Genomic DNA, 26,961 nt, shown 5'->3' with positions numbered 1-26,961 from the left:
AGCTGGCAGCTCTGGTCTGAGCATGGGCAGCGGGTATAATAGGCCTGGAGAGACGCCTTGGTTGTGGTGGTCCCGACCTGCCACTGGACGTCTTGGCTGTGGTGGTCCCAAAGGGGAAAGGATGCATTGTTTTATTGAGGGCAATGTGGATCAGGCCTGACAAACTCACCACTCCTCATGCACGGCTTTCATAGTGGTTTCATTGTCAGCTGGATAGCGCTTGCTAGATGGGGCACCTGGGTTCCAAAACCCATTGAGAAGAGAGAGGCTGGGGGCCAGTATCTGTACTTGGTGGTGCAGGCTCCTTGTGTGAGCCAGAAGCACCAGTTCCACCTGTGCCTCTCTCCACTGTGGAATGTCAGAGTTAACTTTTGATTCCCTTAAGAATCTAGATGCAGGTTACTGAGCTGAATTCACTGGGGCTCCCCTACTATGAGCTGAAATCACTGAAGAGCTGGACTTGCTGAGCTGGACTTGCTGAGCTGAGAGCACTGTGCTAATGAGTGGAGCTGAAATCACTGAAGAGCTGGACTTGCTGAGCTGAGAGCACTGTGCTGATGAGTGGGGGAGCCTGAAGCAATACTGGCAGAGCAGAGTGGAGCAGTGTGTGCAGCCACTGGGTGAGTGGAGCTGAGCAGCTCGTGAGGACGGCTGGAGCGGATCACAGGACAGCTGGTGGACCAGAGCAGCTGGCAGAGTGGAGCAGCCCACAGAGTAAGCGGAGCTGAGCTGTTTGCGGGGACGACTAGTGGAAGCAGAACCCCACGAAGAGGCAGGGCAGCTGGCCCCGAACCACGTAAGGTGCCCCTTTCTACCTAGGCTGGGGAGGGGGACCTCTGCAAAGAGACTCTTGAACTCTGGGCTGCCTGACCCGGGACAGAGACTTTTGAATTGTGGGACTTTTGGGACTGTGGGTGATTTAGGGGGGTTGCTGGACTCAAGGGCCCAGAGAGAAGGACACGGCCCAAGTTGCTGGGGTGGGTCTTTGCTCACGGTTTGACCTATGAACTCCAGTTGAGGTATTTTCCAAATTTCATGCTTGTTGTTGTTTATCTTATGTAATTAAACCTTTTCTGCTACACCAAGAGTCTGTGCTTGCGAGAGGGGAAGTATTGCCTCCTTGAGGCGCCCAGGGGTGTGTGTAAGATTTTCCCAGGTCACTGGGTGGGGGCTCGAGCTGGTCTGCATTACGTTGTGGGGAAGGGACCCCTAGGTATTGAACCTGGCCCTTGCTGCTATCGTTTCAGCCTGGCAGAGGGGTTACAATAGTATTCATCCACCACGGGTCATGGGAGGTCGCTAATAAAGGGTCATGTCACACTGGTCCTTGGGATCATTGCAAGACATGTAGGCAGAGGATGAACTACGTTTGTATACCAGAAACTTTAAATGTCTGAATCCAGGCAGGGTTGACAAACCAGTTTTGCCAGACCAAGGGCTATCTAGTCATCTCTCTCCCACAGTTCACATGTGGATGAAGCATTGTAAGTGAATACAATTGAAGTCCTGTTTGCATATAGCCATGGTTCTCAGCCAGGGGTCCGTGCCCCCTTCCCACCCACCCCTGCCCCAGGTCTGCCAGGGGGTTCATCAACTCATCAAGAGATTTGCCTAGTTTAAAAACAGGCTACACAAAAAGCACTACCAAAGTCAGGACAAACTAAAATGTCATACAGACACTTATTTGCTTATACTGCTCTATAGACTATATGCTGAAATGAAAGTACAATATTTATATTCCAATTGATTTACTTTATAAAATTATATGCTAAAAATGAGAAAGGAACCAGGTTTTCAGTAGTAGTGTGGCTGTGACACTTTTGTATTGTTATGTCTGATTTTGCAAGCAAGTAGTTTTTAAGTGAGGTAAAACTTGGGGGTAGGCGGTTTACTGGCCTATAACTGAGGGACAAGAACCACACCCTGCAATCCTGCAGGAAGCAAACAGGAGAGCGCATTTTGCATTCATGAAAAGGGGGATCCCAGCAACGGTGGCTGGTGACTCTGGGAGAATGCTTTAGCCATGGGTTTTACTTGTTAATGTTAAACTCAGACTATCTATGCCCAGTGGTCTGGGATGGGATGTTAGATGGGCTGGGATCTGAGTAACTACAGAGAATTCTTTCCTGGGGGCTGGCTGGTGAGTCTTGCCCACATGCTCAGGGTTTAGCTGCTAGTATCTCTGCTGGTGCAGAGTTTCCAGCTTCTCCCTCAAATAATTCTGTGTCCCTGCCAGCCCCACATCTGCCTGTCCCCAGCTCGGCTGTTAATTCTACTCCACCTCACTTCTTCCCCCAGCCCCTCCTTCAGTTCTGAACTGCAGCCCCCACATCTGCTCCTCAGGGCCCCTCTGTCCCTCCTGCAGCTCCAGGGGTTCTTCCCCCTCCCCCTCCCCCTCCCATCATTGGTGCTGCAGGGAGGGAGGGGGAGGAGCTTCCAGGGGTCATAGAGCTAAGAGGCCAGAGGGTTGGGTAGACAGGAGTCCTCCAGGCCATAGGGGCTGGGATGACTGTGGGTAGAGAAGCCCATTTTTCCATTCCCAGCGGGCTGTTCCCCCCACATCCCAGTGACACTGTCTGACCCAGGATCCCAGAGTCCTCCTGGCTCATAGAGGCCAGTGGCAAACAGGCTGCACAGTCCCTGGGGCAGTGATGAGATTGGCTTCTCTCCCTCCCTCACTCAATGCTCTCTGTGGTTTGACAGTCCAGACGGTGCAGAGTTGAGACAGGAAGCAACCTCCAGGGTCATAGAGACGGCATGATAGAAAGTCTACAGGCAATGATCACAGAGACTATGGTGCGTGAAGGGTTAAAATCCATGTGCATTTTATATAACAACCTGGTATATGGATTGTGCCAGCTCTTTCTCAGACCCAAAGTCCAGAGTTTGGTCAAGAGACCAGAGGCCTAGCAAATAGTGATTAGCTAAGAGAAAGCTGGGTTAAAAAAGATAACTGCCTTTGCTAAGATATGCTTGGTCAGTAGAAATGCCAGATGTTGAAGCAATGACTGAATAATTATGTTTCATCCAGTGTTTCAGATTGAACAAAGGATCCCTGTTCCTATTGTATCAGTCTCTTCTGTAGGGAACGTTCTTCCCACAGATCCAACCTTGAGTTTATGAAAATTGGCACATGTCGGTATAAGATATGGCATCGTTCCACCTCCCTTCCCAGGGACCAGTGCCTGCCTTAAGACATAAAGGAGACAATTTCTATTGTCATATACTTTCACTGTTTCTTTGTTTTAACCCCCAGGAATGTATCTGTTGGACAATCAAAGGAGTTGCTCCATTCTTATGGTCCCCAAATCAGAATTAAACATATATATTTTATAGTAATAACATTTTATCAAAGTATTAATTAAATGTTAACTTGCTAACTTGAGACCATGGGCGGAGATATTATGTAACCTTTTAACCATTGGCTAATGTGCTATCTTGTCTTGCTGCAAAACCTATCCCAGGGTGTGGAACTGCCTACCCCATCACTTTCTATTGTAATCAACTGATTGGCAGTGTCTCTGAGCCTAATAAGCAAGGTGATACTCCGCCACCACTGTATGTAATAAACTCCTATGCTTGACCTCTACATGGTGTGGATTTATGTCCTTCAGTGTGTGAGGCTAGAGAGGCTGATCTCAGGGTCCCCAGTGGAATATTCTCCCCCGGGTCTCAGGGACACAGTCTGAGCCGGGATCTCCACACCCAGAGCCAGGGTTGGATTCTCATCCGAGGGACAGAGCCCAGGGGGAAAGTGAAGACTGGGGCCTCGTCATCAGCATCGATAAATGTCACCTGCCCCCGGTCACAGTCCAGACAAACCCGGATCCTGCTGGGGGTCCGGCTCAGGGACAGGGGGGTCACAGGGGAGGTGAGAGCCCGGAACTGACTCCAGTCCCGTTCTACAGCCCAGATCCCCCCCTCAGGGCTATGGCTGATCCCTCCCTTCCTCCTCACAGACTCTCTGGCCACCCCCACAGCCCAGCATTGCCCATCCCCCACCTCCACCTCCCAGCAATGTCTCCCCGAGGTGAATCCCTCACAGCCCAGCACACAGGGCTCAGGGTCAAATCTCTCAGGGTTGTTGGGCCGATCCTGCCGTGTGTGTCCCCATCTCACACTTTTTCGATCCTCAGACAGGACGAGTTGGGGTTGAGCCGTGTCTGGATCCAGAGTCACATTTGCTGGGGAGAGAGAGAGAGAATCAGAGCGTTAGGGGCAGAGCTCGGCCCTGGGGGAGGCTGGGACCATTTCTCACACTCCCCAGCAGCCCCGTCCTGGCTGGGACAGGCCTGGCCTGGATCCCAGGGAGCTGCCTCTGTCCTGGGCACCTGAGACTGAGCAGGGATGTCACTGCAGTTCCTGTCTTTGTAATGGGACCCACTTTGTTATTTCCTCATTTATTGCAGAGGCTTCAGCTTCTAGCTCCCCCTTCTGGGGCTGCTCCATTCCCATCAGCACAGACACAGACAGGAAGGTGTCAAGCTTTTAATGAGAAGGGAGCAGAAAAATTAGGTACCAGCTTTAAATCCCAGAGGGAAGCTCCCTCCCCTAATGCATCCTCCACTCCCAGATCAGGGAACAGAGAGGAAGGTGCAGTATTGGGGAAGAGCTGCTGTCATAAACAGCTAGTTAAGGGTTAATGCCTCTTTTACCTGTAAAGGGTTAAGAAGTTCACCTAGCCTAGCTGACACCTGACCAGAGGAACCAATGGGGGAACAAGATGTTTCAAAAGGAAGGAGGGTTTTTTCCTTTGTTTAGAGTCAGTTGCAGTTTCAGATCAAGGAACCAGCCTCTTATCAGAGTAGTAAGTTTTAGAAAGGAATAAATAGGTTTATGTTTATTTTCTATTGTAACTTGTCTTTGTGCAATTAGGGGAATAATCAAATTGGGTATTCTTGTGTGTATTAAGGTTTTTGACCAGGGGAACATCCTGTGTTTTAAATATAGGAGGAGGATGAAGGAAAAAAGAATGAAAAACGGGGGGGGGGAGGGAAAGAAATAAGAGAGAATGTTCTTTCTCTTGGCTGGGTCCCAAGGGAGGGAGGGGGCAAAATGAAGCTGCGCACAGGGCCCCACTAACTCTAAATTGGGCACTGCCTGCCCCCAAACTATGCCCATGTTAAAAAGTAGGGGGGAACGGATCATCCCACTTTTAAAAGTGGTATGGCCTGGCCCTCTGGTCCCCCCTGTTCCAGTGCCCCTGGATCTCCTCACTGTTTAATGGGTTATTTGTAGGGCTGTGTGTGTCATGGCTGCTGTTGGTTGGTTGGTAACTTTAGCTACAATCTCAGGAAGATGTTTGCACTGGAATTTTCTCATAATTTAAAGACAATCTCCACCTGCAACCTTACTCTGTCTGTGTGCTCGTAGGGATTCCTCTCTTTTTGTCTCCAGTGCAGACGGCAGAGTGGCTGGAGGGGAAAGGAGAAGAGAGGTGAGATTTCAGACTTTCATATTATAACAGCATCACCACTCTCAACTCCTAGACCTGTGTTTTCATCATGACAGAGAAACAGACAGAGACACACTCTGGTCTTTAATATAAAAAGGTCTGAAACCTTTTCTTTCCTCCCTCATTCAGGCATCTCTCAGCAATGGAACCAACGTCCTTGCAGCCTCACAACCATCCCAGGACAAACAATCTGTAAATGCAATTTACTTTTCCTCCTCATCCCCTCCCACCCTTCACATTCCCGTTGGTTTCTCTCATTCACTTGCTGCCTTTTGTCATAACCTAGATCCAGATCATGCAAAGACTTTTGGCATAAAAGTAACTTTACCCAATTGGGTCCTTTTGACACTAACCGGGATATTGACTCTGACTCATGTCCGTCACCCCAATCGGGGTATGGGCCGCCAACCACAGATCTCCAGAGTCCTCTATCCTGGGCCATTCGCTCTAGCTGGTTCCAGGTATAGCCCATTTTTTGCTATCAGCCTGAAGGTTGCGTCGCCAGGTATTTCTTGGACGGCCTCTTTTTCGCTTGCCTTGGGGGTTCCACCACAATGCCTGTCTGGTGATGTTAGTTGGCTGCTTGTGTAGTGTATGTCCTATCCAGCCCCACCTTCTCCTTCTGATTTCTTCCTCTTCTGGGAGTTGACGGGTCCTCTCCAAGACGTGGATGTTACTGATGGTGTCTGGCCAGCGGATCTGGAGAATCCTTCTGAGGCAGCTATTAATGAAGGTCTGGATCTTCCTGATAGTTGTTTTGGTTGTCCTCCAGGTTTCAGCTCCATAGAGTAGGACTGAGTTCACGTTGGAGTTGAACAGTCGAATCTTTATTTCCAAAGACAGCTCTCTGGAGCTCCAGATGTTCTTAAGCTGTAAGAAGGCTGCTCTTGCCTTACCAATCCTTACTTTGATGTCTGCGTCTGTGCCACCCTGCTGGTCAATGATGCTACCTAGGTAGGTGAAGGACTGCACTTCTTCCAGGGGGCTTCCATTCAGTGTGACTGGTTCGTTGCTGATGGAGTTAATCCTAAGGATCTTGGTCTTGTCCTTGTGGATGTTGAGGCCAACCTGTGATGACGTGGCTGCCACTATGTTGGTCTTCTCTTGCATCTGCTGTTTACTGTGCGAAAGGAGTGCAAGGTCGTCGGCAAAGTCCAGGTCATCAAGCTGGGTCCACAACGTCCACTGGATTCCCTTCCTACGCTCATAAGTGGATGTCTTCATAATCCAATCGATGACGAGGAGAAAGAGAAGTGGTGACAACAAGCATCCTTGTCTGACTCCAGTTCGCACCTGGAAGCTGTTTGTGAGCTGCCCTCCATGAATCACTCTACAGTGCATACTGTCGTATGAGTTCTTGATCAGGTTGACAACCTTTGCTGGGATGCCATAGTGCCAAAGGAGCTTCCAGAGGGTCTCTCGATCCACGCTATCGAAAACTTTCTCATAGTCAACAAAGTTGATGTACAACGAGGAGTTCCACTCCATAGACTGTTCGACTATGATGCAGAGCATTGCTATCTGGCCCGTGCATGATCTGTTCTGCCGGAAACCTGCCTGTTCATCTCGTAGCTGTGGATCGACGGCATCCTTCATTCTCTCTAAGAGGACTCGGTTGAAGACCTTCCCTGGCATTGACAGGAGTGTGATTCCTCTATAGTTGGCACAGTTGCTGAGGTCTCCTTTCTTGGGGATTTTGATGAGGTATCCCTCTTTCCAGTCTGCTGGAATCACTTCTTCTTCCCATATCTTCTCAAAGAGGGAGTACAGCATTTCCACTGAAGCATCCAGGTCTGCTTTCAGGGCCTCTGCTGGGAAGTCGTCAGGTCTAGCCGCCTTCCTGTTCTTCATCATGGTGATGGCTTTTCTGATCTCGTCTCTGGTTGGTTTATCACAATTAATTGGGAGGTCCTCGTTGGCTGGGTCGATGTCTGGTGGATTTGGTGGTGCTGGTCTGTTCAGGAGTTCCTCAAAGTGCTCCGCCCATCTGTTCATCTGTTGTTCTGTTCCTGTTATAGACTTTCCCTGCTTGTCTTTAACGGGACGTTCTGGCTTGCTGAACTTTCCAGACAGTCGCTTGGTAGTATCGTACACTATTTCATGTAGCCGCCGTATGCTGCCTGCTCCGCTTCTGCTGCCAGTCCATCCACATAATCTCTCTTATCCTTCCTAATATTCCTCTTCACTGCTCTGTGGGCTTCAGCATACTCTTTTTGAGCTTTGGCCTTTGCTGCTCTAGTCCTGCTGTTGTTGACTGCTGCCTTCTTCTTCTTCCTGTCTTCTATCTTAGTCAAGGTCTCTGCTGTGATCCACTCTTTCTGCTGGTGTTTCTTAATTCCAAGCACTTCCTGGCATACTGACCTAAGTGTCTCTCTCATCTTCTGCCATCTGTTGAGTACACTGTCTTCCTCTTCCTCAGACCAATCCTGTAGTACTGAAAACTTATTCTTCAGCGTCAGTCCAAAATCTTCCTTGGTCTTATGGACCTTCAGAAGGCTGACGTACTTCGCTCTTCTGTCTGACGCGTCTATCCAGTTCTTCTTCAGCTTCAGCTTCAATCTGGCCACCACTAAGTGATGGTCGGACGCCGCGTCTGCTCCTCTTCTAACTCTCACGTCCTGCAAGGATCTTCTGAACTTCTTGCTAATGCAGGCATGGTTGATCTGGTTTTCTGTCGTGCCTGCTGGCGATACCCAGGTACTCTTGTGGATCCGCTTGTGAGGAAAGATGCTACCTCCTATGACCAGATTGTTAAGTGCACACAGATTCACAAATCTCTCTCCATTCTCACTCATCTCTCCCAGAGCGTGGGTCCCCATGACTTGTTCGTATCCTGTGTTGTCAGGTCCAATTTTGGCATTAAAGTCTCCCATAAGGATGGTGATGTCTTTGTCTGGGAGAATCTCTAATATTTTCTGGAGTCTGTTGTAAAAGTAGTCTTTGTCCTCCTCTTCACTGTCATTGGTTGGGGCGTAGCACTGAACAACATTCATCTTAATCCTCTTCATTTTAGTTCTGAAGGATGCTGTGATGATCCTGGGACCATGTGCCTCCCAACCAATCAGTGCTCTCTGTGCCCGCTTGGACAACATGAAGCCTACTCCCTGTGTGTGGGGTGCGTCGCTCTCTTCATGTCCTGAATACAGCAACAGCTCTCCTGTCAACAGTCGTCTCTGTCCAGCTTGCGTCCATCTTGTCTCGCTAATGCCTAGTAGGGTCAGGTTGTTGCTCCTCATCTCTGCTGCAACCTGCGCCATCTTTCCTGACTCGTACATGGTCCTCACGTTCCATGTGCCGATGGTAATCCTCCTGGTTGCAAGGAGGGTGATCGGCTTAGTGGCTTCCTCGTGGCTTTCACCACCCAGCGTCATGCGTCTTCAAGTTGAAGAACCTTCTTTTTCCAGGCTAAAAGTCTCTGTTATCTCTATTTTTGGTGTTTCTGTAGCAAGTTGATTTTTTACAGGGTGGAGTTGCTAGCCCCACGCCCAACCCTCCTCCTTTACCCTCACTTGGGACAGGCAGATGGCCCCAAAGGACCTCTCTGGTGGAGTTAACCGGGATATTGAGAGTGTGTGAAATCCTGTGTCTAATTGTGAGCTGTTGGGTCTGTTTACTCTGTGTCTCCACAGAGAGCAGCACGATGGGGCCTCGTCCTCAATAGGCAGCAATAGCAATAATAATAAAATTATTTTATCCATGTGGAAATTGAGGCAGGGGGAAGGTTGGCTGCATGGGCCAGATTCACCCTGGTACCAGCAAAAAGGGAAAGGGGAGGGGCAGTTAGTGACTCTGCTGTTCAGTGACTGCAGCGGGCGGTGCAGACCTTGGCACAGGCTGTGGAAGTTCTGAACCAGCCAGAGCTACATCCCTATGACAATGGCCCCCTTGTGTCTTGCCCAGCGTGCAGAGTGTCAGAGGCCCAGCTTTACACTGCCCACCTCCCTTGTCCTTCCTCTCCCTCTTCCTCCTGCCTTCACCACCCCCACCCCATTCCCAGCCCTCTCAGGAACCCGCCTTGTGCCTGCAGCTGCTGGGGAGGAGGCACAAGAGGCCCCTGTGCTGGAGGGATCCCTCACCGTGGGGGAGGGGCTTTCTCCTTCCCCGCAGCCCATTTGGCCCAGATTAGTTGCCACATGGGACCAGAGCCCAGTGATGGGCTGGATCCAGCTCTAACAAGTGGCCTTTCATTTAGGTTTCTAGATTTTGGGTGCTGAGCTTTAGACACCTGGGGCCTGGTTCTCAGAGGGGTTGGGCACCTGCAGCTCCACTGACTCCACTTGCAGCTGTGGAGGCTGCACAGCTCTGGAGCACCTGCCCTGCCCCAAATTGGGCTATTTTGCTATTCGTGAGCTTTAATGCTGTTAGGGATTTTAAGGGGTCCCACTTGCCCCAGACTGTGTCCCGCTTGCCCCAAGTTGAATTAGCTGAGCATAATTAACATTAGGCCATTATAGGTCAGCTTGATATTAAGACATAGGATAGCTGGTATGGCATAATCGAAAGGCCAACAGGAGAAAGGGGAACCAACGCCTACTGATAATTGTGAAACATGGCCTAGTATAACAGCATATTAGCAATGGAAAATTAATAAAGAGTCTTGTACAATGTAGCCGCACGTAGGTGGGCGCACATGTAGTTGGGAGGGGGCTTGCTGTGCAACTCTATTGGAAGCAGTTGTATTAAGCAATTTAGTAAACAATAAGGCGTTATTAACAATTAAGATTTGTAATGTGATAGGGAATTTGCCAGACCACCACCCATAGGGTCAGAAGCAGACTGCATCCTAACCCCTGCCTTTCAGGCCCAGGCCTGTTAGCAAAACCCAATTGCTATATAGGACAAAGGTTAACTTCTGCAAAATTTGTTTGTCTGTATATAGGGGGCACGAGGGGGGGTGGTGGTGATGAAGAAACCAGAGAAAGGGGAACTGAGGGAAGCTCAGCTAGAATGCAACAAGAGCCTTATCCAATGCAACCACAAAGGAGGGGTCTTACAGGCAGGCAGACTACCAACGAAAACCACATTTGGGACAATAGCAGGAAAAGCCCTAGATGGTGACAGGCTCGCTAAAAGTAAGAAAGTATGCCAAATAAGGAGTTGGTAACGTGTAATGTGTGTGATGTGTAATTATGCTTTGTGGTTTTAGCCTTTATAAGCTTGGTGAATATCTGTTAAAGACAAGGCAGCTACCCCCCCCTTCTTTGCGTGGGGCTACGTTGACCTTCCCTTTATGCATAATTGTACCCCAATAAAGGTGCCTCAGGCTGTGTCTGACCCAAAATCAAAGGTGTGGTCAATTTTTCCACGACAATGCTGTGACCTTTGATAAGTCATGAATTAATGGGAGACATCCTGATACCTGGGCCTCTGCTCCATCTGCTCACAGTGTCTGCTTTCCACTAGTTATTAGGTTAAGTTTTGAGAATTGGTGCAAGAGTCATTTCTTATGCATAAGATTGGACAAACAGATTGTGCATTTGCACTGCCTGACTTGACTTTGGAAAAGAACTAATAAACATATAATCTGGATGTGTATAATATGTCAGACATTGTAAGGGGTAGTTAGAGCATCATAGAAGAAATGTATCATGACCTGCCTATGCCCCAGGAGAAGGTAACTGGGCAGTACTTCTTTCAGTATGTCTGTCATTTCTTACTTTAATAGTAACTGTAATGGCAAGCCATGCTTTTGGAACAAATAAGGGGTTGAATTAATCAACCTGAGTGATTTGCATCCCAAGTATGTGCCATTCTCACTCAACAATTAAATAGAAGCATAATCTAATTATGAACCAATTGACCAGCACCATTCGTCTCTGACAGTCTCAGACACTTATCCCAATTTCATCTCCTAGATCCCTTCTAGGTACCTTTGAACTTCCTCAGAGCCTCCAGTAGCGCAATAGTTTTCTGTGAGAAACCACTGACTTGCTCTTCCAGTTCAGGAGAAATCTCCTCTGCCTGCTGGAACTTCCCCTTCTCCCACCTGGAGAGAAACAATTTCACGTGATTATATTTCACTGTGTGACTCATTATAAGTTCTTGCTGGTGAGTCGCTGCTCTAATGGGCCTGGAGTTAGAATTCCTCGACTTCTCCCAGCCTCAGAGCAGGTGCAACAGAGCCCATGGCCGTGCAACCTTCTCCTTCAAGGACCCATTAATCTTCTTCAACTCTGGCTTGGAGAGACCCGCTCCGGGGATAAAAGGCGAATTGAGTCTCCATGGCCAGTTCACTCCATGGTCTCCATGCTCTGAGGGACAGGAGGTTCCCAGCGAAGTGCTGTAGAAATCTGCCCACTAGGAACAGGGGCGGCTCTAGGAATTGCGCCGCCCCAAGCAGGGCGGCATGCTGCGGGGGGCGCTCTGGCGGTCGCCATCCTGCAGCTCCGATGGACCTCCCGCAGGCACGCCTGCAGATGCTCCACCAAAGCCATGGGACCAGCGGACCCTCCTCAGGCATGCCTGCGGGAGGTCCACTGGAGCTGCCTGCCGCCCTCCCGCGGCACGCTGCCCCAAGCACGCACTTCATAGAATCATAGAATCATAGAATTCAAGATCAGAAGGGACCATTATGATCATCTAGTCTGACCTCCTGCAAGATGCAGGCCACATAAGCCGATCCACCCACTCCTTAGCAAGTGACCCCTGCCCCATGCTTCGGAGGAAGGCGAAAAACCTCCAGGGCCATTGCCAATCTTCCCTGGAGGAAAATTCCTTCCCGACCCCAAATATGGCGGTCAGCTGAACCCCGAGCATGCGGGCAAGACTCTCCAGCCAAACCCTCTGGAAAAGGTTATATCATACCAGGCACTTAATTGACCTATTGACTAAGCCCGTTATCCTATCATACCATCCCCTCCATAAACTTATCTAGCTTAATCTTAAAGTCATGGAGGTCCTTCGCCCCCACTGTTTCCCTCGGTAGACTGTTCCAGTATTGCACTCCCCTGATGGTTATAAACCTTCATCTAATTTCAAGCCTGAATTTCCTGACTGACAGTTTATATCCGTTCGTCCTCGTGTCCACATTAGCACTGAGCTGAAATAATTCTTCTCCTTCCCTGGTATTTATCCCTCTGATATATTTAAAGAGTGCAATCATATCTCCTCTTATCCTTCTTTTGGTTAAGGAAAACAAACCGAGCTCCTCAAGTCTCCTTTCATACGAAAGGCCTTCCATTCCTCGGATCATTCTAGTGGCCCTTCTTTGTACCTGTTCTAGTTTGAATTCATCCTTCTTAAACATGGGAGACCAAAACTGCACACAATACTCCAAATGAGGTCTCACCAACGCCTTATATAACGGGACTAGCACCTCCTTATCCCTACTAGAAATACCTCGCCTAATGCAACCCAAGACCGCATTAGCTTTTTTAACGGCCACATCACATTGCCTACTCATAGTCATCTTGCGATCAACCAGGACTCCTAGGTCCTTCTCCTCCTCCGTTACTTCCAACTGGTGCGTCCCCAGCTTATAACTAAAGTTCTTGTTAGACATCCCTAAGTGCATAACCTTACACTTCTCACTATTGAATTTCATCCTGTTACTAATACTCCAGTTTACAAGGTCATCTAAATCTCCCTGGAGAATATCCCGATCCTCTTCCGAATTGAAATTGAATCAACGATTGCTAATTTCAACGGCTCACTAATTTTCAGGAGGAGCCCCTGAACAAAGGCTGCCACTACAGCTTGTCGAGCCGTTTCTTCCGCCCTGTTAATACCTGAATACCTTTCAAATGCCTGTTTAAGGCGTTCCATATAATCAGCAGGATTTTCTTCCTTCAATTGTTTACATGCATTTATTTTAGTCCAGTCAGTTTGTTTGGGACACACCGAAAGGACTTCTTTGATTAAATTTTCCCTGTGTCGAACCAAGTCCTGATGTGTAAGATTTGGTCCGTCCTCTGATCCTGGCCAGTGTGCTTTATCGTAGAGACGATTAAGTGTCTCCCTGGGTAACATGGCTCGCAGAAGCTGATCTATGTCAGCCCAGGATGGGTTATAACACTGTACAACCATTTTCAATTGTTTCTGAAATTTTTCGGGATCTTCCCGAATTTTAGGAAATTTGTCAATCAAATTATATAAATCAACTGGTGACCAAGGAGCATGTACAGTTACCAACCGTCCATCTCCTCCGGGTAATTGCCTCAAAGGCAACAGCAAACTCCCTGTCTGAGGGTTAAACAACTCCCCATATTGATTACCCGTTTTATCCTGACCCTTCTTTACAAGCGTTTTATATCGGGTACGGAAAGCTGGGGGTGAGGTAGGTGATTGCACAAAGGTTTTTAATAATTCAAAGGCATCTGATAGACGCCGTACTGGATTTTCGGTAGAATCACAGTCAGTTGCAGCTCTGGCAATTGCTTCTTTGACGTGCTGAGATAACTTTGCAAGTCGTTGCTGAGCCTCAGGGGAAACCTGAGTGGATCCTGAGTTCCCTGAGGAATTCAACTTCCCCGATTCGGAATCCGAGGAACCTGACCCTCTCGAAGTTGAAGGGAACTGGGTAGTAGTAGATATATAAGAAGGGGGTTCAGAGCGGACAGAGGCCTCCTGTGAGGGATTTACCGAGTCGTCCCCTTCCTCATCCGAGGCTGGGGCTTGGTCTCGGAGTTGGGTGGGCCACTGTCTGCACTTCAGGAACAAATCAATCACATCAGGGGACGGGGCTGATGGGGTTAAACAAGAAGCTGTCGCCTTTGTAATAGGGCGAACAGGAAAAAGGGATGATTTCGGGCCAGCAGTGGGCTGGTCCGTAGGGCCACACGTAAGGATCAATTTATCCTGTGTCTCCTTAAGCTTTTGCCTAAGTTTCTTCTGAGAATCCTTTAGTCCCCTAACCTGAGACTCCTGACGCCTCTTTCCCATTTCATCATACCACAAAAAATATGCATCAAACTGTCCCTGAGGTACGGCATTGGCAAGAAGGGCTCCCCTTAGGTGCACAATCCTGTTAAGGTTAAAACTTCCCTTCAGGGGAAACTGCAGTTTTAAATCATCCCTAGTATACCAATTCCATTTCTCTAAATGTTTACACGTCAACGAACCATAATGTACATACATATAAGCAGCAGGCGTGCCTTTAGGTGGGACCGGAATGGCTTTTGACCCTCCGGACCCCATTCTCACTCCAGCTCTTGCTTCTACTCAAGCCAATCACACAAGGAATGCTTATTAGGACTGCCCCGGTTCTATCACCAGTGGCCCACCGACCTGCCCATGGCAGGAACACAAGGGAGCAGGTTCCGAGGCTCGGGATACCGCCTCTGCCAAACCTACAGGGCGAGCGGGTAAGGGGGGCGGGCTAACAGAAAAGCCCGTGGTCTCCGCACGTCTCTCTTCAGCCCTGAGCACCAGCCTTCAAGCCAACGGTGCTGCAGCAGCTTCCGAGCCGACGGTGCAGTTTCCCTGGGGCTTCCCTCCTCTTCGAGAAGGGAAGGGAGCTTATAGCTCCGGGGGGGAAACAAAGGGACCCTGCGGCCTTCGGTGAAGGCAGTGCTTAAAGAGCGGTCACAGGATCATGGGAACGTGGAGGGGTAAAGGGCAACAGAATGGGGAACACACAAGCACCCTGACTGGTTAGCCACTTACCAGGGCCTGCCAGTCAGGGAAGCTTTTCAATTTTTCGTTAAGCGGGTTGTGGAGCTTGCTTTCAGAACACCCCCGGTCACAAGCAAAGAAAAGAAAAAAGAGGACACTGAAACCAAACTCATGGCTTTACAGATTCAGAATTTACAGGGACCCCAGGATAAATTCTCTAAACAAAAACAAAATAGAGACATTCCTATGGTGGCTTTTCACCCAAACCCCAGTACTAGCACCTCACGTGCTTGTTTTGAATGTGGGCAAAAGGGGCATTGGAGGGCACAATGTCCCCGAATATACTGTGCTTATTGTAAAAGGAATGGGCATTTAATAAAAAACTGCTCTAAGCGACCTACGGGGCCTCGTTCAAGCCCAGCACAGGAGCAAAACTCTTTTCAAACATCTCAGCCTTTCCCTAACCCACCCCCTTTACAATTTAATTGTTAGGAGAGCCATAAAATTAGTAACATCGTTGCTTCACTTCTTCCGGTGGATCAAACTGGTCCAACTGTCTCTTGTATTATTAATGGTATCCCCACCCCCTGCTTAATAGATACTGGAGCCTCACGTTCTACTCTGAGGGCACAAGAATTTCCATCCGTACCCCTATCCACGGATATTGTTACTGCGGTGGGTGTGGGAAACTCCCCTATTCCCCACCCTGTTACATCCCCTTTGTCTGTTTCTATTGGTCCCTTATTTGATTATCATGCGTTTCTTCTTAGCCCATGTTCCCCTGTAAATTTATTGGGAAAGGATTTGCTGTGTAAATTGAACTGTACTATATTTTGTACCCCTAACGGGGTGTTTTTGGAGGTGCCCGATCCTGCACAAAATGAAGTTTTAGCTCTGTTGCAGGGGGGGCAGCCTCCACCGGGGGATGCCGAGCCTGGCACTTCCTTATTGCAACAGGAATTGCTAGCTAAGGTTTCTCCTTCACTGTGAGCGGACCATGCAAACCAGGTTGGACGTATTGGCTCTGCCCAGCCGGTGAAGATTTGTGTGAACCCAGCAAAGCCACTTCCCAAAATTCAACAATATCCTCTGTCTAAACAGGCTGAGAATGGCATTCGTCCAGTAATTACTGCCCTGTTGAAGCAGGGCGTTATCGTGCCAACAGTTAGTAAATGTAATTCTCCCATTTTTCCTGTACGTAAGCCTGGAAAACAAACTTGGCGATTCGTTCAGGATCTTCGAGCTATTAATGCTGTTATTGTTCCCAGTTTTCCTGTGGTCCCAAACCCTGCTACTATTCTTTCATGTATTCCTTTTTCAGCGTGTTATTTTTCTGTAATTGATCTGTGTTCTGCCTTTTTCTCTATTCCTATCCATAAGGATAGTCAATATTTGTTTGCCTTTACTTATCAGGGTTTTCAGTATACCTGGACTAGGTTACCACAGGGTTATACTGAATCTCCTACTATCTTTTCTCAAATCTTAAAAAGGGATTTGAATGATATTAAATTTCTTATGGGTTCTGTTTTAATCCAGTATGTCAATGATTTGTTACTTGCTTCTGATACTTTAAAAGCCTCTAAGGCGAACACACTTATTTTACTTCAGGCATTAGCTCAAAAGGGCCACAAAGCCTCTAAAGCAAAACTGCAACTTTGCTTGCCTTTAGTCCGCTATCTTAAACATAATATTTCGGCAGGGCAGCAAGGTTTATCTCCTTCACGTGTGCAGGCTATCCTTCAAATACCTAAACCAATCACAAAAAAGCAAATGCAGGGATTCCTTGGCATGGCAGGTTACTGCCGACAATGGATTCCTGGATATGCTTCTCTTGTTCGCCCTTTATATGATTTAACCTTGAATAGGGTATCTGATCCTATTTTTTGAACAGAGAAAGCTGAAAATGCTTTTCAACAAGTTAAATGTGCCTTAGCTCAAGCCCCCGCATTAGGCCTCCCTAATTATAAAAAACCTTTTACTCTGTACTGTCATAAAAAAAACGGTTCAGCCCAAGAAGTGCTTACTCAGTTGCATAGCGATAAAAATAGACCAGTGACTTATTTTAGTTCTTTTTTGGATTCTGTAGCGGTAGGTTTGCCTCCATGTCTTCAATCTGTGGCTGCAGCGGCCACTCTTGTAAAGGCTTCAGCTACATTGGTGTTAGGTAATCCTTTAACTGTTGCTGTTCCACATGCGGTTACGGCCCTCCTTACTAAGGGCCACACTCAGCACCTTTCTAATTCTCGGCTCACTAAATATGAATTGCTGCTTTTAAATGCAGCAAATGTAACCTTAGTTAGGTGTCCAGTTCTTAACCCAGCCTCTTTGTTACCTACAGCAATTGATGGTGAGCCTCATAATTGTATATCTGTTACTGCTAAGCTTATAACCCCTAAAGCTGATCTGCAGAATGTCCCCCTTCAAAACCCTAATTTAATATTTTTTGTAAATGAATCTTGTCTTAGGAATTCAGCTGGCCAGCTTATGGCGGGCTATGCTGTTTGTAATTTGTATAGTATTATAAAGGCTTTTTTCCTTCCGACTGTTAAATCTGCTCAAATAGCCAAATTGTTTGCCCTTACCAAAGCTTGCCACCTGGCTACCGGACATTCGGTAACCATTTATACCGACTCCAAATATGCTTTTGGAGTTGTGCATAATTATGGGCAGCTCTGAAAATATAGGGGTTTCTTACTTCTAGTGGTTCACCTATTTGCAATGGCTCCTATGTTTCAGCCCTTTTATTTGCCCTCCAGCTCCCTTCTTCTATTGCTATAGTAAAATGTTTGGCCCACCGAAAACCCTGCAATAATGTTACGCAAAAAAATGCCCTAGCGGATGCTGCCGCCAGGCAAGCGGCCCTTTCCGGGTCTCCGGCTCCCACCAAAATATTCCCCCTTTGTGTACTTCAGCCTCTTTCTCCAGCTACGTCCTCTCAGAACCTTGCACGTATGCAGAAATCTGCACCTAAGAAGGAGAAGGTTGCCTAAAAGTTGTCTGGGTGCTCAAAACACCCAAAAGATGCTTTGTGGCGTAATCTAAATGGTCGCTTAGTTGCGCCCCAGGCTTTTCTTCCCTACCTGGCTCGCTTGGCCCATGGCTTAGCCCATGTGGGTAAGGGAGGGATGATTGCATCGGTAGCAAAACATTGGTATGCCCCAAAGTTTTCCAGTGTGGCTCAGCACTATTGCAATTCTTGTTCCATCTGTTTAGCACATAACAGCGGTAAACCAATCCGCACTAATCTGGCAGCTCACCCTGTACCGTGGGGGCCATTTGTAAATATTCAAATTAATTTCATAAGTATGCCAAAGTGTTGTTCTTATAAATATGTGCTAGTGTGTGTGTGTATGTATTCTGGGTGGGTTAAGGCCTACTCTTGTGTTAAGGCTGATTCCATCACAGTGGCAAAAAAGCTGTTAAGGGATTTTATTCCTAGGTTTGAACTACCTGTCTCTATAAATAGTAATAAAGGTACTCATTTTACTGGCCAAATCATGCAGCATCTTTGTAAAACCCTCAACATCGTGCAACATTTGCACTGTGCTCACCACCCTCAAAGTGCAGGGGCGGTGAAGCGTAAGAATGGGGAGCTTAAAAACAAGCTCGCCAAGCTATGTTCTAAAACTGGCCTTAAGTGGCCTAATGCCCTGCCCTTAGCTCTGATGCAAATAAAAAACACCCCGATGTGAAAGCATGGGTTGTCTCCACACAAAATTCTCATGGCTCAACCAATAAAAATGCCAGTCTCCCCACCCTTACTCCCTAAGCAAAGTAATTTACAGCTAAATAATGATGCTGTTTTGGATTATTGTAGGGCACTAATCCGTCATGTTAGATTTATCCATTCACAGGTTACAAACGCCCTACCTAAACCTGCAGATACTGCATGCCACCCATTGCAGCCCAGTAATTGGGTCTACCTTAAAGTGCACCAACAAAAATCCTCCCTAAAACCTCGGTGAAAGGGCCCTCACCAGGTGCTGTTGGTTACTCACACGGCGGTCAAGTGCCAAGAATACCCACGTTGGGTCCACGCCTCTCACTGCAAAAAGGTTGCCCCACCTTTAAATCCCACTACGGCACCCTTCGTTCCTAAGGTTCAAAATCAAGTCACTAAAAAGAACTATAATCCAGTAGGAAATTCTTTAACACCTAAGCCCCAGGACGAGGAGCCAAGATATAATCTCAAAAAAAAACTTTAACAAAAAACTAAAAAAAAACTTATTTCCAATCTGTTAAAAAACTCATTGCAATGGCTGATCCAAAAGCAAAAATCAAAGAATCAGCCATGGTGCGAAAGTGGCTTATGCCGTCCCTTTGGTTTATTTGTGTAACTATGTTTTTTTTATTGCTTTTAAATTTTCATAATACCCTTATGTTTTTTTGGATGTCAGGAAAAGTTAATGCACCCGTTACCCCGATCCCTATAACATCTTTAAGTCCCCCCTTACGAAAAACCAAACCAATCTTGTACAAAACAAAACCAACCCCACCCACAAAGCCATGTCCAGCCCCAGTAAAGAAAAGGCTAGCGCGGTCGGCTAAGGTAAGGAAGGGAATTACACCTTTAACCATAAAAGATATAGAGAATTGGCCCTGGTATAAAAAACGCAATATAGTCCACTGGCAGGGGGGAACATGTAAAATATATTCTTAAAAATGTGGTACCGAATGGCTGGCAGGATTTATCCCACAAGCTGCACATTGTACTAAGGGCCAAGTACCATACCCATGTCAAACTATTCCCTACTTGTTATCGAAACCTAATCCTTCCTTTTCAACAGCCCCAACAAGACAAATTGTTCCTACCCTCCATCCCCGCCCCCACCAAAAACACAACATAACCTTTAACGATTTTACATGGCCTAGGCCCTCTTCTATTAGCAATTTATTTTCTTATTGTTCAACCAAATTAATTTTTTTTGCTCAAGGCCACCTTTACCAGCGGGTAATGAAGTGGAAACCTTTGGTAACTGTACGTGTTCATTCTATTAACATTTCTGTTTATTATAATACCACACCCACAAAAACCGTTTCCTTTATGCAACAGTGGGGAAAGGATACAAATGCAATGTTATTCCCTTGGCGCGCTGGGGTCTGGAGCCGGCCCTGACTAGGAGCTAGACTGAGACACCAACTCCCACCTCCTCAGCTCATTCCACACAGGTCTCCAAACGGTCCTCAGGCGGGAGAGACTCTTGACCACTGCTGTCCTGGGCTGAATAGTAACCAGGGCCCCAGCAGTGACAGGCTTGTATTCCATCTCCATTATCCTGAGGAGGCCAGTCCCCCAGGGATGTGACATCTCTAGGAAATACTTGAGGTCAGTCCTTCCCACTGAATGGATAATTCCAGAGTCTTCTTTACAAGGGTGAGAACCTCAGGATGAAGTTGGCCAGAGAGATTTGTATCCAGAATGTGACCTTCCCCACACATTTTGCTGTAGAGCCCTGGGTGCAGCCTGGGACTGTGGGACCACTGCACTCCCTTAACTCTCTCCAGCCTGGGCTGTCTCTCACAATGCCTTGCTAGTGACAAGCAGCCAACCCCTCCAGGCACTGTTATCACTCAGCACAACAGCATGCGGAGCTCCACACCCAGCTAGATTGCATGAATGATCCCAGTGCCACTCATGAATCACACAGAGAAAGGCACCAGCCAAATCCCACATCTCCACCCCAGCTCCCAGTACTTTACCTCAGGAATATACCTTCTAATTTATTAATTGGTTCACCACTTCATCAAGGGAAAGTGGATATTCACCAGCCTTTGCAAAACCTGAGCAGATTTACCACACATTTCAGGCAAACTCACTGGTAAAGATAACCAGTAAAAGAAGTTTCTGGACTCCAAAAGATAGATTTTAAATGACTATAAGTGATAGACAAAAAGTCAGAGTTAGTTACCAAAAGAAAAGAAAATATAAGCACAGAGTCTAAACTCTCAACACTATTAGACTGGGTAACATCTAGATTAAGCAGTTTTTCTCACCCCACTGGATAATGCAGTTCATTGGAGTCTTAAGTCTTCTCAGGCCTTGGCTACACTTGAGAGTTACAGCGCTGTTGATGGCTTTATAGCGCTGTAACCCACTCCCCATCCACACTGGCAAGGCACATACAGCGCTGTATCTCCATGGCTACAGCGTTGCTTGTATTCCACCTCCCCGAGAGGACTAAAGAGTATAGCGCTGCTGCTGCAGCGCTAGGGTGCCAGTGTAAACAGGGAATAATTTTAGTACGCTGTGACTGACCTCCGGAAGCTTCCCATAATCCCTTTAAGTGACGATTGCTCCCTTTGTTTTGTTGTGAATGCCAGGCTCCTGGAGCTGCTTATCAAAAAACCAAACACAGCTCCTGTTTGCTGTGAATGAGCAGAGACAGGGGGGGCTCCCTGTGGAATGCCCACAGCTAGTGTTTACTTGAAGAGAGGGGGAGGGAGGGGGCTCGAGGAGAGAAGCAGCATGGCGGGTGGGCGGGATGGGGGGGTCCGTTTTGGAGTGGCTGCTTATCTGGTCTGTGAGGAAAAAAACCTGCTGTTTGCTTTCAGTGAGTGAGAGAGGGGTGAGGGAGGGGGTCGGAACTTGCAAGGCAGCTGCTGACACAGTGTTGGCTCCAAAAACCCACTTTCTCTCTCCCCCACGCTCCTTGTCACACTCCACCCGACCCCCACCTTTTGAAAAGCACGTTGCAGCCACTTGAACGCTGGGATAGCTGCCCATAATGCACCGCTCCCAATGCCGCTGCAGATGCTGCAAATGTGGCCATGACAGTGCGCTGGTAGCTGTCAGTGTGGACAGACTGCAGCGCTTTCCCTACTCAGCTGTACAAAGACAGGTTTAACTCCCAGCGCTGTTCAGCTGCAAGTGTAGCCATACTCTCAGTGTCTTGGTTGCTTTCAGCATAGGTGGGGGCAGGAGAAAGGCCAAGCATGGCCCCCCTGTGTTCTGTTTTATACCCTTAGCCCATGTGCTTGGAGAACACAAGTCCAGGTGTGTCTCTGGTGGGCACTGCTGAGTCCCCAGGCAAGGTTGAGCAATTCCTCTGGTGTGGCCTTATGCAGGTGAGTCACTGCATTGTAGCTCCCTTGCTGGACAAGGGCTGGTGTTATCTGTTCAGTACACACCTGAGTGTTGGTTACCTCCCTTGTCGTGCTCTATGGAGAGCTAGTATCTGGGCGCCTCCCAAATCCACATTTTAGTGACAAGCATACAACACATTCTCATAACTTCACAGGTATTCATAATATACACATTTTGATGGAACACTGCATTTCAGCAGATCATAACCGTTCCCACGATACTTCACTTGGCATGCTGTATATGCAATATCACAATTATATGTAAATGAGGACTCTGGGATTGCAGAGTGCTCCCCCAAGGTATTGAAAGTCACACTAACATCACCACCAAGCTCTTTCCCAGCGTTGTGAACTGTGCTGGGGAGTGAGCGAGAGCCACATACCTGCTCCCGGTGCTTCTGACGTCCTAGCGGGGAGAGAGCGGGGGGGGGGAATTTCAGTCCCATCTGACACGCACATAGGGGATACCAGGGAAGGGATTCTGCAAATATGGGGGAGAGACCCTGCCCTGACCCCAGGGCCATGGATTCCCTGAGCTAATGGGGCTTTTCCATCTCTAATATCAATGTGTCTGTAATGCTTCAAAGAACAGGAATGCACACGCCGAGTTACACTGAGATCTCCGACTGCTGGACTCTAGTGCTTATGATTCAGGAGCCCTCCCTTCCCAGTGTGGGGATCTGGGATGTTTCTAACCACAGGCACCGGCTTCCAATTGTCCCTGGCGGTGATGAACCCCAACCCCTGCCCCCACTCCACCCCTTCCCCTATGCCACACTTCTGACGCTCCTCTTCCTGTCTCACCCTGCCTCTTCTCGCCTCTTTCTGCCCCCTCCCCCGAGCACACCCCATTCCCAATCCTCCCCATCCCTCCCAGCTTCTCCTGCACACGGCAGAACAGCTGATTGTGGCAGACAGGAGGCACTGGGAGGGAAGGAGAGGATCGGGAATGGGGTGTGCTCACGGGAAAGGGCAGAAAGAAGTGGGGAAGAGGTGGGGGGGAAGGGGGAGGAGCTGGCTGCCAGTAGGTGCTAAGCACCTGCTAATTTTTTTACATGGGTGCTCCAGCCATGGAGCCAGGGAGTCAGCATCTCTGTTTCTCACTCAGTCTCACCTGCAGAAATTCACTCGCTGGCTTCTGACACTTCCCCTCCATCTCACTGATCAGCTCACTGAGATGGGAAATCTGCTCGGAGAGTTTACTGACATTTTCATTCTGGATCCTCACAATCTCCTCATCCAGCTTCTCCAGTTGGGCCAGCAGGAGTCGCTCTTGTTCCTCCAGGAATTGCCGCAGTTGCTGAAATTCAGACACAATCTTCTGCCTCTCGGTTTGTGTTTGTTTCTGTATAAAAATAGGGAAAGGGCTGGTCAGGGACAGGAATGGCGCCTGGGGACCTTTCATGGAGAGCTGAGTGTGCAGGAGGGAGAACTTAGTTGAGAATCCTCAGATTTCTGACATTTGACTCTACCCTATGGGTACTAGGGAGAGGATTCTCTCACAGCTTCCCCATTGGCCTCTGCATCTCTGAAAGGGAGGTTTGCATGTCTGTCATGTTAGCATATTATGTCATTCATGGTCTCTGCGAATTCAGACCCAGAGCAGCAGGAGGCAGGACTCAGCATTATACTGACAGAGACAACGGGGGAGAAAAAAGAAACAAACATGTTAATGCACGAAATGACCAGACCCAGTGGACAGCACTTCACGGGGACATTCAGTTCACTTGGGGAGGATTTCTGGGAAAGCCACAAGAGCTAGATATTAACTAATCAACTGCAATGGAAGCTTAGGGCTTGTCTACACATGACTCTAACCCAGCAATCCATGATCATGGAGAAACACACACAGGTCCACGTTCACCAAGGCCACACAGATACCTGCCTCCAAACAGACCTCCCACTGCCAGTCCCTGCTGGTTAATAACAACAGGCACCTACCAGATACTCCTGGCTTTTCCCCTCTCCAGTCTCTTTCAACCCCAGCAGCTTTTCTCGCTCTTCCCTCAGAGTCTTCAAATGGGCTTGGATTTTTTCCTGAAGAAACAGAAATGATTTGGGAGGTTTTATTTCAAGGGTTGAGAGGGGTGTGGAGCTGGGTGTTTTTCCACCAAAACCGCAGGTGACTGTTGGTTCTAATCGCTTTGTGACATCAGGACCACCAAGGAGATGAAACCTTATCAGTGCAGACTGGGAGTGTGTCATATTCAGACTTGTTACCAATTCAGGGTTTTGGGGTTTTTTTTGTAACTAGAGAGAGATCTCATTTGTAACCAAGCTTTTTTGGTATTTGTGAATTGATTAGTGGTACAGCGCATATCAGGGCACTGGAGTCACATGGGGGTGAATCAACAAACCTGTGTTTGAGAAGGTTTAATAAACAAAGTGATACAAATCCTAGAAGCCACCAGGGTTTAAATATGGTCTGGGAGTTCAGCCCTGAAGCCCTGGGGACTGCACTGGTTGGACAGAGCTGGTCTAACCACCAGGGCAAACCCCATGAGATATCGGGAGGCCATTTGTCTGGTTTGGAGCTGCGCAGTCCCAGTTTTGTGGAGCGCTATCCCTGTCTGGTAGAGACTCAGCATTGGACGTGGCTTTGTCCGGTGAAAATGAGAGAGAGAGGAGGAAACAGAGCTGGATTTACAGCAAGGGCGGGCAAACTTTTTGGCCCAAGGGCCACATCGGGGTGCGAAACTGTATGGAGGGCTGGGTAGGGAAGGCTGTGCCTCCCCAAACAGCCTGGCCTCTGCTCCCTCTCTGCCCCCTCCCACTTCCCACCCCCTGACTGCCCCCCTCAGAACCTCCAACCCATCCAACCCCCTCTTCTCCTTGTCCCCTGTGTGACGTTATTGATATAAATGGGGACCATATAGAACATGGGTTGCAACCAAGGTCCTGTAGTGGCACCAAATCCTAAGTAAAGGGGGTCATATAAGGTGTCTAAGACCAGGTTCTGGGTTGCTGGTTATGATTATGCTGTCTGTATGTCTGTGTATCATTTTGTAGTTGAAGTTATAAGTATTGGCTCTGTAATGTCTAGATTCTGTATTATGCTCTGCCTCTGGGAAGTGTCCCAGACAAGCTGATGTCAGCCCTGCCTAGCTGGCTTGATGGCCCATTAAAGGCCATCAGCTACACAATTGACCCATGGAGAGAAGGCAGACACGCCTTGTGACTCAGCAAAGTATGCAGGGACTGGCCCATGTGACTCCAGGCTCCATTTTGCTGTAAATTTCCACAGTGAAGACAAAGGGATTCTTACACCTGGAAAAGTCTATATAAGGCTAATGCCTCATCTCCATCTGGTCTTCAATCCTGCTTCTGACCTCTGGAGGAACTTTGCTACAAACTGAAGCTCTACACCAGGGACTGAGGACCCATCCCAGCGGGGGATGCATTCCAGAGACTTAAATTGAACCTGCAGTTTACTCCATCACTGCTGCAAGCCTGAACTAAGAACTTTGCCATCACTGTATGTAATTGATTGCATTTAACCAATTCTACCTCTCTTCTCTACCTTTTTCCCTTTGTAAATAAACCTTTAGATTTTAGATTCTAAAGGATTGGCAACAGCGTGATTTGTGGGTAAGATCTGATGTGTATATTGACCTGGGTCTGGGGCTTGGTCCTTTGGGATTGAGAGAACCTTTTTCTTTTATTGGGGTGTTGGTTTTCATAACCATTCATCCCCAGGACGAGTGTACTGGTGGTGACACTGGGAGACTGGAGTGTCTAAGGAAATTGCTTGTGTGACTTGTGGTTAGCCAGTGGGGTGAGACCAAAGTCCTTTTTGTCTGGCTGGTTTGGTTTGCCTTAGAGGTGGAAAAACCCCAGCCTAGGGCTGTGACTGACAGGGGAGAGCTAGGTTCTGTGCCAAGCTCAGCCAATGACATGCTGGGTGACCATGGGTAACTCACTCCCCCTCTTTGTGCCTCGGTTTCCCTTATCACCCTTTGTTTGTCTTGCTTATTTAGACTATAAACCGCTCAGAGCAGGGATTGTCCCTCACTGTGTTTTGTGCAGGGCCCAGATCTCATTTGTGGTCTATTAGGACTACTGGGATGCAAATAAAGATAATAAATTCTATTAAATCTGTAACAACAACTTGTACCTTCCCTTTTTCAGTCAGAAGGTAACACACTCACATAGACCCACCTGCAGCTCTTGTGAGTTAAACCTCACTGATCAATTAACAGCTTCAATTAACAGTGGAAGGTAGTTCTGAAAAGGACTGAGAATCTTAGAGAAAAGCTTCCCACAGCAGAGATTTTAAAGACTTCAATTTTTGCCTTTCTTGCCACACTAGCTGATCATTTATTTTTTATAACATCACCCACACAATGAAAGCTGAATGATGTGTCACACCTGTGCCAGGCAACTTTCAGTGAAATCAGCCTGTAATTAAAATCCAAAGCTATCACCCCTTAAACTTGACAGCAATTCCCTACCTTGTACTCCTGGGCAGCCTCCTCTATGGGAGCCACCGTGTGAGCGCGATGAGCCCGGGACTCTCTGCAGACCACACAGATGGGGGCTTGATCCTCTTCACAGAACAGTTTCAGATCCTCCTGGTGTCTCTCACACACCCCATCCCCTCCTGTTCCCTTTGCTGCTTGTAAACTCAGCCGTTTGGCTATTTCTAGGACATTTGCCAGCTGCCTGTTGGGCCTGAGGTTTCTCTGCTGCACAGCTTCTCTGCACTGAGGGCAGGAGGCGGCTGTATCGGATCCCTCCCAGCACTGGCTGATGCAGGCTCGGCAGAAATTGTGCCCACACTCCAGAGTTACAGGTTCTGTGAAATACTCCAGACAGACGGGACATGTTGCTTCCTCCTGGAGACTTTCCATGGGGTTCTCTGCAGCCATGGC

The 26,961-nt window shown here is 48.1% G+C and overlaps 1 protein-coding gene across 1 annotated transcript; it reads right to left on the bottom strand.

Moving 5' to 3' along the window:
• Positions 1-3,561: 3,561 nt before the first annotated feature.
• Positions 3,562-26,961, bottom strand: LOC120404574 (zinc finger protein RFP-like). The gene is made up of 7 exons (XM_039537346.1): positions 26,542-26,961; positions 24,032-24,127; positions 23,205-23,435; positions 22,474-22,496; positions 11,326-11,441; positions 5,355-5,414; positions 3,562-4,184 (listed from the first exon to the last, which is right to left on the bottom strand). Exons 1-7 carry the CDS (start codon positions 26,956-26,958, stop codon positions 3,673-3,675), a joined length of 1,455 nt encoding a protein of 484 aa, XP_039393280.1. The 5' UTR covers positions 26,959-26,961; the 3' UTR covers positions 3,562-3,672.

This window comes from Mauremys reevesii, linkage group 4 (assembly GCF_016161935.1).
Source record: "Mauremys reevesii isolate NIE-2019 linkage group 4, ASM1616193v1, whole genome shotgun sequence".
Taxonomy (NCBI): Eukaryota; Metazoa; Chordata; order Testudines; family Geoemydidae; genus Mauremys; species Mauremys reevesii.
This window is presented reverse-complemented; position numbering and strand designations above follow the sequence as displayed.

What these genes read in the sequence shown, in the direction of transcription:
- LOC120404574 (XM_039537346.1), bottom strand. Translation starts at nt 26,958, where the DNA reads ATGGCTGCAGAGAACCCCATGGAAAGTCTCCAGGAGGAAGCAACATGT. An exon ending in CAGCGAGTGAATTTCTGCAG is followed by an intron (nt 22,497 to 23,204) that starts GTGAGACTGAGT and finishes TCTCCCCGCTAG; the next exon opens with GACGTCAGAAGCACCGGGAG. An exon ending in GTCAGAAGCACCGGGAGCAG is followed by an intron (nt 11,442 to 22,473) that starts GTATGTGGCTCT and finishes GTTTCTCTCCAG; the next exon opens with GTGGGAGAAGGGGAAGTTCC.